Source organism: Oncorhynchus gorbuscha, linkage group LG09 (genome assembly GCF_021184085.1).
Source record: "Oncorhynchus gorbuscha isolate QuinsamMale2020 ecotype Even-year linkage group LG09, OgorEven_v1.0, whole genome shotgun sequence".
Classification (NCBI taxonomy): Eukaryota; Metazoa; Chordata; class Actinopteri; order Salmoniformes; family Salmonidae; genus Oncorhynchus; species Oncorhynchus gorbuscha.
The window spans coordinates 16,174,112-16,186,600 of record NC_060181.1 but is presented as its reverse complement, the minus strand read 5'-3'; the positions used below and the strand labels follow the sequence as shown (position 1 = coordinate 16,186,600).

Sequence of the window (12,489 nt, the reverse complement as noted above, 5' to 3'; positions counted from 1 at the left end):
CAGTCTTTGTTTCTGAAAGGGAGTTTGATTGGGATATGTCTCATCTGTTCAGTCTTTGTTTCTGAAAGGGAGTTTGATTGGGATATGTCTCATCTGTTCAGTCTTTGTTTCTGAAAGGGAGTTTGATTGGGATATGTCTCATCTGTTCAGTCTTTGTTTCTGAAAGGGAGTTTGATTGGGGATATGTCTCATCTGTTCAGTCTTTGTTTCTGAAAGGGAGTTTGATTGGGATATGTCTCATCTGTTCAGTCTGTTTCTGAAAGGGAGTTTGATTGGGATATGTCTCATCTGTTCAGTCTTTGTTTCTGAAAGGGAGTTTGATTGGGATATGTCTCATCTGTTCAGTCTGTTTCTGAAAGGGAGTTTGATTGGGGATATGTCTCATCTGTTCAGTCAGTGCAACATGAGAGCTTTCATCCAACCAGAACTTACATTTAGGTCATCGTTGAGAAGAACACAACCAGCACACTAAAGAGAGAGACGAAGGGAGGGAGAGAGACAGATAAAGACAGAGAGAGGGAGAAAAATATTGGGAGAAAAAGAGAGACAGGGAGAGACAGGGAGAGAGACAGGGAGAGAGACAGGGAGAGAGACAGGGAGAGAGAAAGGGAGAGAGGGAGGGAGAGAGAAAAAGAGGGAGGGAGGGAGGGAGGGAGGGAGGGAGGGAGAGGGAGGGAGGGAGAAAAAGAGAGCAAGAGAGGGAAGGAGGGAGGGAGAAAAAGAGAGCAAGAGAGGGAGGGAGGGAGGGAGGGAGGGAAAGAGAAAGAGAGGGAGGGAGTGAGAAAAAGGGAGAGAGAAAGAAAGGGAGGGAGAAAATGAGAGAGAGAGAGTGAGAGAGAGAGAGAGAGAGAGAGAGAGAGAGAGAGAGAGAGAGAGAGAGAGAGAGCAAGAGAGAGATAGAAAAATTGACATCACATTAGTTCATGGTGAGATACCCTGTAATGTTAACATCACATTAGTTCATGGTGAGATACCCTGTAATGTTAACATCACATTAGTTCATGGTGAGATACCCTGTGATGTTAACAGCACATTAGTTCATGGTGAGATACCCTGTAATGTTAACATCACATTAGTTCATGGTGAGATACCCTGTAATGTTAACATCACATTAGTTCATGGTGAGATACCCTGTAATGTTAACATCACATTAGTTCATGGTGAGATACCCTGTAATGTTAACATCACATTAGTTCATGGTGAGATACCCTGTAATGTTAACATCACATTAGTTCATGGTGAGATACCCTGTAATGTTAACACCACATTAGTTCATGGTGAGATACCCTGTAATGTTAACATCACATTAGTTCATGGTGAGATACCCTGTAATGTTAACATCACATTAGTTCATGGTGAGATACCCTGTAATGTTAACATCACATTAGTTCATGGTGAGATACCCTGTAATGTTAACATCACATTAGTTCATGGTGAGATACCCTGTAATGTTAACATCACATTAGTTCATGGTGAGATACCCTGTAATGTTAACATCACATTAGTTCATGGTGAGATACCCTGTAATGTTAACATCACATTAGTTCATGGTGAGATACCCTGTAATGTTAACATCACATTAGTTCATGGTGAGATACCCTGTAATGTTAACATCACATTAGTTCATGGTGAGATACCCTGTAATGCAGGAGATCAAGGCCTTTATATAGATGAGGAAAGTGTCTGAATTAAAAGAGTCCAAATTGATTTTGCAATGTACTGTGTCGATAACGCCAAGTGACTTTAAAAACGTCTGTGTCAGGTTGTGTCTCGCTAGATGAAGTTGCTTTTGATAGCATGTTGTGATGAGCGCAGAGGAGGAATAGGCCAAAAACAGCAGAGGCCAAATCCAAGGCAAAAGTCAAACATCAAAGTGATAGCCAGCTTCCAAACTCAGGTACAGTAGTTACAAAACATACACTGAGTATACCAAACATTAAGAACACCTTCCTAATACTGAGTTGCACACAGAGGAGGCTGGTGGGAGGAGCTATCGGAGGTCGGTTCATTATATTGGCTGGAATGGAATAAATTAAATGGTATCAAACACATCAAACATATGGGAACCGCTAGATTCCGTTGGATGAATCCCATTCTAGACATTACAATGTGGCCTACCCACTTCTCAGCCAGGCCCACCCACTGAGGAGCCAGGCCCAGCCAATCAGAATGAGTTTTTACATGCAAAAAGGCTTTATTGCAGACATAAATACTCCTTATTTTAGCTCATGAAACACCTTACGTGTTGCATTTATATTTTTGTTCAGTGTAGTATATGGCTCCTCTATAGCAGGGGTGGGCAACTCCAGTCCTCCAGGGTCTGGTTGGCATCACACTTTGTCTCCATCCCTAGCAAGCACAGCTGATTAATCAAATTAAATTCTAAACTGAAGATCATGATTAGGTGATTATTGGAGTCAGCTGTGTTAGCTGGGTCTGGGGAAAAACTGTGACACCAATCAGGCCCCCGAGGACTGGAATTGCCCATCCTGCTCTATTGGGTAGAGTAGTGTTGATTATGAGAGAAGAGACATGCCGTGTGTCTGTTCGAATCCTGTCAGGAAGACAATAGACAGTTTGGACCAATCAGCGCACAGACTACCATTTGGGATTAGTGGCCCAACTACAGTAGCAGGGCTGGTAGTAATCTGAATCTAGTTGATGATTTCTGCAGTGCAATGATTAGGGTGCAGTTTCTCCAGTGACCAGAGAGTGGCGCTGTTACATCAGCTAAACATTCTCTGCAGACATGGGTTTGGGGAGGGGGTCTCCAACACACACACACACACACACACACACACACACACACACACACACACACACACACACACACACACACACACACACACACACACACACACACACACACACACACACACACACACACACACACACACACACACACACGGTCCTTCTGTAGCTCAGTTGGTAGAGCATGGCGCTTGTAACGCCAGGGTAGTGGGTTCGATCCCGGGACCACCCATACGTAGAATGTATGCACACATGACTGTAAGTCACTTTGGATAAAAGCGTCTGCTAAATGGCATATATTATTATATTACATACGTCCCTCTCGAGAGACAGTGATCAATAGATACAGTGAAATCACCAAGGCACCAGAGAGTGCAGGCCAGCTGTAGCTCTTCACGGGGAAGACATACACAGACACACTACAGTTTGGTGTGTCTTAAAATTGCTGACGCAAAGTTATTTCTAATGGAAGCATGGCAATTAATACAACATCTACCACCCAGTGTGTCAGCCCAGCCCGCTCGCCTCACACCAGGCAGTTAACATATGTTGATGTTGTGTGACACCAGGCAGTTAAAATATATTGATGTTGTGTGACTGGGAGATAAGGTAAGGAGGAGAGAGAAAGTTTTTGTTCTGTGTGTTTGGTACTATATCAGGATCCCCATTAGCTGCAGCAGATACTCTTCCTGGGATCCTCAACTGCAACTCCATCAATGGTTGGTACGTGATGCCTAGTCACTGTTTCCTAATACCCATCTTTCTCTCTCTCTCTCTCTCTCTCTCTCTCTCTCTCTCTCTCTCTCTCTCTCTCTCTCTCTCTCTATCTCTCTCTCTCTGTCTCTCTCTCTCTCTCTCTCTCTCTCTCTCTCTCTCTCTCTCTCTCTCTCTCTCAGCCTGCTCTCTCTAGTTACTTTACTATATGGAGATGTATTGCTCACTAGAGACATCAACCTGTTGGGACACGTTTGGTTGTTAACCATTCATGATTTGGGAGTCCCAATTCAATGTATAAAGTGTGGTATGTAGTGTTTCCCCTATATTCATTCAGCAGTGGCGCATTGCATGCCCCTTAACCCCCCCAGGAAGACCTTTTCTGCTACCCCCCTGCTAACTCTGCCACCACTTCTGTAAAAAAGAACTAGGGGAAACACTGGGTATGCACTAAACTAAATATTATGAGTATTCACCAGATATGTTACCCATTGAGCATGTTTGGGATGCTCTGGACCGGTGTGTACTAACTAGAGGTCGACCGATTAAATGGAATGGCCGATTAATTAGGGCCGATTTCAAGTTTTCATAACATTTTTTTTTACACTTTTATTTAATTAACTAGGCAAGTCAGTTAACAACACATTCTTATTTTCAATGACGGCCTGAGAACGAGGCAGAACGACAGATTTTTACCTTGTCGGCTTGGGGGATCTAATCTTGCACCTTACAGTTAACTAGTCCAACGCTCTAACCACCTGCCTCACGAGGTGCCTGCCTGTTACTCAAATGCAGTAAGCCAAGGTAAGTTGCAATAATCTTATCTTATAAAAAAACAATAAATCAACGACTGTCTTTGCTCCAACGTGAACCTAACCATAAACATCAATGCCTTTCTTAAAGACAATACACAGAAGTATATATTTTGAAACCTGCATATTTAGCTAAAAGAAATCCAGGTTAGCAGCCAATATTAACCAGGTGAAATTGTGTCACCTCTTGCCTTCATTGCACGCAGAGTCAGGGTATATGCAACAGTTTGGGCCGCCTGGCTCTATGCGAACTAATTTGCCAGAATTGTACGTAATTATGACATAACATTGAAGATTGTGCAATGGATGCCACCTGTTAGATGAAATACGGAGCGGAATTAACGGTTTGTTTTCGAGGTGATAGTTTCTGGATTTGACATAAGGCTCGTATTTCTGTGTGTTTATTATAGTTAAGTCTATGAATTTATATTTGATAGAGCAGTCTGAGGGGTGGTAGGCAGCAGCAGGCTCGTAATAGTCAAAGGTATATGGTTTAGAGAGAAATAGCCGACGCGTTATAATTCCTGTAATAACTTGAGGCTGAACTTGAAAGGGGTTCCTTCGTTATTTTACCGTTCATGTCTTCCATAGAGAATGTTAAGGTCTGTGTTTCGTGCTTAAACCGCCTCTGTTCATGTCTTCCATAGAGGATGTCTTGATCTACTTCAAATAAGGTCTGTGTTTCGTGCTTAAACCGCCTCTGCGTTTTGATACCCGTGTAAATCTCACTAGGATAAATAAGGTAACGTTTGTCAAAATATTTTCATAAATCCACTCAACAATTTAAAAAAATCTTTGTTTATATTTAGCCAATATTGATCAGAGTTACCTTGTCCTATGGATATCTACAGATATCTACACAAAACACAGACCTTATTTTAAGTTCATCTAAAAATATCCTATGGAATAAATGAATGAAGGAACCACTTTTCAGAATTTGCTAGAAGGTGTCATGGGAATTATGACTCGCACTTTGGTAGTCAATTCTTACCATGTCCATTATTAAAATAGGATTTCCTGCATATAGAAATTACAGTTTTTGTTTTCAACAGTCATCACAGGCAACTTAAACTCTATTTTTATTCAAACAGTTGAGAGTATTTGTCTCCTAAGTAGACTCTTCAGTATCATTGTCACTTCAGAGCTGTGTGTGTGTGTGTGTGTGTGTGTGTGTGTGTGTGTGTGTGTGTGTGTGTGTGTGTGTGTGTGTGTGTGTGTGTGTGTGTGTGTGTGTGTGTGTGTGTGTGTGTGTGTGTGTGTGTGTGTGTGTGTTACAGATGGCAGAGAAAAGCAGAGCACCAGTGTGGGACTGCTACATGGAATTGGCACCAGGGAAAGCAAGGTGTCTTATTTGTGATAAAGATGTAAGCATGGGGTCAGCAACATACCACTAACCTGTGGAATCTCCTTAAGAACACCCATCCAAAAGCCAATAATATGTATTATATTAAGTTAAATAAAAGTGTTCATTGTTCATTCAGTATTGCTGCAATTGTCATTATTACAAAAATGTGTGTGTATATATATATATACATTTTTTTTTAAATCGGCCAATTAATCAGTATCAGGTTTTTTTGTCTTCCAATAATCGGTATCGGTATCGGCGTTGAAAAATCATAATCGGTCGACCTCTAGTACTAACGGCGTGTTCCAGTTTCAGCCAATATCCATCAACTTCACACAGCCATTGAAGAGGAGTGGGACAACATTCCACAAGCCCCAATCAACAGCCTGATCAACTCTATGCGAAGGAGATGTGTCATGCTGCATGAGGCAATTGGTGGTCACACCAGATACTGACTGGTTTTCTGATCCATGCCTCTACCTTTAAATTTTAAGGTTTCTGTGACCAACAGATGCATATCTGTATTCCCAGTCATATGAAATCCATAGATTAGGTGTCATGTTTTGTCATTGATTATCATGTCTTGTCCCTGTGCTTCCCCTTCTATTCGTTTCCCTCTGCTGGTCTTATTAGGTTCTTTCCCTCTTTCTATCCCTCTCTCTCCCCCTCCCTCTCTCACTCTCTCGCTCTCTCTTCTCTCTATCGTTCCGTTCCTGCTCCCAACTGTTCCTATTCCCCTAATCAATCATTTAGTCTTCCCACACCTGTTCCCGATCCTTTTCCCTGATTAGAGTCCCTATTTCTCTCCTTGTTTTCCGTTCCTGCCCTGTCGGATCCTTGTCTATTATTCACCGTGCTGTGTCTATGTATTGCCCTGTCGTGTCGTGTTTCCCTCAGATGCTGCGTGGTGAGCAGGTGTCTGAGTCTGCTACGTTCAAGTGCCTTCCCGAGGCAACCTGCAGTTCTTGATCAAGTCTCCAGTCTGTTCTCGTCATTACGAGTAGTATTATGCCTTTTGTTTGTAAAGTAACTTTACTGGATTAAAAACTCTGTTTTCGCCAAGTCGCTTTTGGGTCCTCATTCACCTGCATAACATTAGGGCCTAATGAATGTATTTAAATTGACTGATATCCTTATATGAACTGTAACTCTTTAAAATCATTGAAATTGTTGCATGTTGCATTTATAGTTTTGTTCAGCATATTAACATGACATGCACAAACACACAACCACCCAGGCATCCTCAAATACATGTACACACACAAACACCCAGGCATCCTCAAATACATGTACACACACACACAACCACCCAGGCATCCTCAAATACATGTACACACACAAACACCCAGGCATCCTCAAATACATGTACACACACACACAACCACCCAGGCATCCTCAAATACATGTACACACACACACAACCACCCAGCCATCCTCAAATACATGTACACACACACACACAACCACCCAGGCATCCTCAAATACATGTACACACACACAACCACCCAGGCATCCTCAAATACATGTACACACACACACAACCACCCAGGCATCCTCAAATACATGCACAAACACACAACCACCCAGGCATCCTCAAATACATGTACACACACACACAACCACCCAGGCATCCTCAAATACATGCACAAACACACACAACCACCCAGGCATCCTCAAATACATGCACAAACACACAACCACCCAGGCATCCTCAAATACATGTACACACACACACAACCACCCAGGCATCCTCAAATACATGTACACACACACACAACCACCCAGGCATCCTCAAATACATGCACAAACACACACAACCACCCAGGCATCCTCAAATACATGCACAAACACACAACCACCCAGGCATCCTCAAATACATGTACACACACACACACAACCACCCAGGCATCCTCAAATACATGTACACACACACAACCACCCAGGCATCCTCAAATACATGTACACACACACAACCACCCAGGCATCCTCAAATACATGCACAAACACACAACCACCCAGGCATCCTCAAATACATGTACACACACACACAACCACCCAGGCATCCTCAAATACATGCACAAACACACACAACCACCCAGGCATCCTCAAATACATGTACACACACACAACCACCCAGGCATCCTCAAATACATGCACAAACACACAACCACCCAGGCATCCTCAAATACATGCACAAACACACAACCACCCAGGCATCCTCAAATACATGCACAAACACACAACCACCCAGGCATCCTCAAATACATGTACACACACACACAACCACCCAGGCATCCTCAAATACATGCACAAACACACACAACCACCCAGGCATCCTCAAATACATGCATCCTCACAACACACACAACCACCCAGGCATCCTCAAATACATGTACACACACACAACCACCCAGGCATCCTCAAATACATGTACACACACACAACCACCCAGGCATCCTCAAATACATGTACACACACACAACCACCCAGGCATCCTCAAATACATGTACACACACACAACCACCCAGGCATCCTCAAATACATGTACACACACACAACCACCCAGGCATCCTCAAATACATGTACACACACACAACCACCCAGGCATCCTCAAATACATGTACACACACACAACCACCCAGGCATCCTCAAATACATGTACACACACACACACAACCACCCACACACACACAACCACCCAGGCATCCTCAAATACATGTACACACACACAACCACCCAGGCATCCTCACAACACACACACAACCACCCAGGCATCCTCAAATACATGTACACACACACAACCACCCAGGCATCCTCAAATACATGTACAAACACACAACCACCCAGGCATCCTCAAATACATGCACACACACACAACCACCCAGGCATTCTCAAATACATGTACACACACACAACCACCCAGGCATCCTCAAATACATGTACACACACACAACCACCCAGGCATCCTCAAATACATGTACACACACACAACCACCCAGGCATCCTCAAATACATGTACACACACACAACCACCCAGGCATCCTCAAATACATACACACACACAACCACCCAGGCATCCTCAAATACATGTACACATACACAACCACCCAGGCATCCTCAAATACATGTACACACACACACAACCACCCAGGCATCCTCAAATACATGTACACACACACACAACCACCCAGGCATCCTCAAATACATGTACACATACACAACCACCCAGGCATCCTCAAATACATGCACAAACACACAACCACCCAGGCATCCTCAAATACATGCACAAACACACAACCACCCAGGCATCCTCAAATACATGTACACACACACACAACCACCCAGGCATCCTCAAATACATGCACAAACACACACAACCACCCAGGCATCCTCAAATACATGTACACACACACAACCACCCAGGCATCCTCAAATACATGTACACACACACAACCACCCAGGCATCCTCAAATACATGCACAAACACACACAACCACCCAGGCATCCTCAAATACATGTACACACACACAACCACCCAGGCATCCTCAAAGGCACACACAACCACCCAGGCCTCAAATACATGTACACACACACACAACCACCCAGGCATCCTCAAATACATGCACAAACACACACAACCACCCAGGCATCCTCAAATACATGTACACACACACAACCACCCAGGCATCCTCAAATACATGTACACATACACACACACAACCACCCAGGCATCCTCAAATACATGTACACACACACAACCACCCAGGCATCCTCAAATACATGTACACAAACACAACCACCCAGGCATCCTCAAATACATGTACACACACACAACCACCCAGGCATCCTCAAATACATGCACACACACAACCACCCAGGCATCCTCAAATACATGTACACACACACAACCACCCAGGCATCCTCAAATACATGTACACACACACACAACCACCCAGGCATCCTCAAATACATGTACACACACACAACCACCCAGGCATCCTCAAATACATGCACAAACACACAACCACCCAGGCATCCTCAAATACATGTACACACACAACCACCCAGGCATCCTCAAATACATGCACAAACACACAACCACCCAGGCATCCTCAAATACATGTACACACACACACAACCACCCAGGCATCCTCAAATACATGTACACACACACAACCACCCAGGCATCCTCAAATACATGTACACACACACAACCACCCAGGCATCCTCAAATACATGCACAAACACACAACTACCCAGGCATCCTCAAATACATGTACACACACACAACCACCCAGGCATCCTCAAATACATGTACACACACACAACCACCCAGGCATCCTCAAATACATGTACACACACACAACCACCCAGGCATCCTCAAATACATGTGCACACACACAACCACCCAGGCATCCTCAAATACATGTACACACACACAACCACCCAGGCATCCTCAAATACATGCACAAACACACAACCACCCAGGCATCCTCAAATACATGTACACACACACAACCACCCAGGCATTCTCAAATACATGTACACACACACAACCACCCAGGCATCCTCAAATACATGTACACACACACAACCACCCAGGCATCCTCAAATACATGTACACACACACAACCACCCAGGCATCCTCAAATACATGTACACACACAACCACCCAGGCATCCTCAAATACATGTACACACACACAACCACCCAGGCATCCTCAAATACATGCACACACACACAACCACCCAGGCATCCTCAAATACATGTACACACACACAACCACCCAGGCATCCTCAAATACATGCACAAACACACAACCACCCAGGCATCCTCAAATACATGTACACACACACAACCACCCAGGCATCCTCAAATACATGTACACACACACAACCACCCAGGTATCCTCAAATACATGTACACACACACACAACCACCCAGGCATCCTCAAATACATGTACACACACACACAACCACCCAGGCATCCTCAAATAAATGTACACACACACACACACAACCACCCAGGCATCCTCAAATACATGTACACACACACAACCACCCAGGTATCCTCAAATACATGTACACACACACACAACCACCCAGGCATCCTCAAATACATGCACACACACACAACCACCCAGGCATCCTCAAATACATGCACAAACACACAACCACCCAGGCATCCTCAAATACATGTACACACACACAACCACCCAGGCATCCTCAAATACATGTACACACACACAACCACCCAGGCATCCTCAAATACAGGCACAAACACACAACCACCCAGGCATCCTCAAATACATGTACACACACACAACCACCCAGGCATCCTCAAATACATGTACACACACACAACCACCCAGGCATCCTCAAATACATGTACACACACAGACACACAACCACCCAGGCATCCTCAAATACATGCACAAACACAGTTGAAGTGGGAAGTTTACATACACCTTAGCCAAATACATATAAACTCAGTTTTTCCACAATTCCTGACATTTAATCCTGGTAACAATTCCCTGTTTTAGGTCAGTTAGGTTCACCACTTCATTTTAAGAATGTGAAATGTCAGAATAATAGAGAGAATGATTTATTTCAGTTTCTATTTCTTTCATCACATTCCCAGTGGGTAAGAAGTTTACATACACTCAATTAGTATTTGGTAGCATTGCCTAACAATTGTTTAACTTGGGTCAAAGGTTTCGGGGAGCCTTCCAGGAGCTTAACACAATAATTGGGTGAATGTTGGCACATTCCTCCTGACAGAGCTGGTGTAACTGAGTCAGGTTTGTAGGCCTCCTTGCTCGCACACGCTTTTTCATTTCTGCCCACAGGTGTTCTATAGGATTGAGGTCAGGGCTTTGTGATGGCCACTCCAATACCTTGACTTTGTTGTCCTTAAGCCATTTTGCCACAACTTAGGAAGTATACTTGGGACCAGAGACATTTTGTGAAAAGTACGATCTTTGTCCCCGTGTGCAGTTGCAAATGGTAGTCAAGCTTTTTTATGGTGGTTTTGGAGCAGTGGCTTCTTCATTGCTGAGCGTTCAGGTTTTGTTGATATAGGACTCGTTTCACTGTGGATATAGATACTTTTGTACATGTTTCCTCCAGCATCTTCACAAGGTCCTTTGCTGTTGTTCTGGGATTGATTTGCACTTTTCGCACCAAAGTACGTTCATCTCTAGGAGACAGAATGCGTCTCCTTCCTGAGCGGTATGACGGCTGCATGGTCCCATGGTGTTTATACTTGCGACCTATTGATTGTACAGATGAACGTGGTACCTTCAGGTGTTTGGAAATTGCTCCCAAGGATGAACCAGACTTGTGAAGGTCTACAATTTGTTTTCTGAGGTCTTGGCTGAGTTATTTAGATATTCCCATGATGCCAAGCAAAGAGCCACTGAGTTTGAAGGTAGGCCTTGAAATACATCCACAGGTACACCTCCAATTGACTCAAATGATGTCAATTAGCCTATCAGAAGCTTGTAAAGCCATTATATAATTTTCTGGAATTTCCCAAGCTGTTTAAAGGCACAGTCAACTTAGTGTATGTAAACTTCTGACCCACTGAAATTGTGATACAGTGAATTGTAAGTGAAATAATCTGTCTGTAAACAATTGTTGGAACAATTACTTGTGTCATGCACGAAGTAGATGTCCTAACCGACTTGCCAAAACTATAGTTTGTTAACAAGATATTGTTGGAGTGGTTGAAAAACAAGTTTTAATGACTCCAACCTAAGTATACATAAACTTCAGACTTCAACTGTATATACGCCCCACCCCTCCCACCCCCCCACCGACCCACACACACTAATAACTGTGTTGATTCATAGCTGTGAAAGTCTT

General features: G+C 43.7%; 1 protein-coding gene across 3 annotated transcripts in view; it reads right to left on the bottom strand.

Annotated features, from left to right (window-relative positions):
• The window catches only part of LOC124043195 (collagen alpha-1(XVI) chain-like), a 171,340-nt gene that overhangs the window by 107,874 nt on the left and 50,977 nt on the right, over positions 1 to 12,489 (bottom strand). For all 3 annotated transcript variants that reach the window (XM_046361490.1, XM_046361493.1, XM_046361491.1), the window contains exon 10: positions 433 to 468. In XM_046361490.1, the coding sequence (XP_046217446.1) occupies positions 433 to 468 (36 nt within the window). The remainder of the gene's footprint in view (positions 1 to 432; positions 469 to 12,489) is intronic.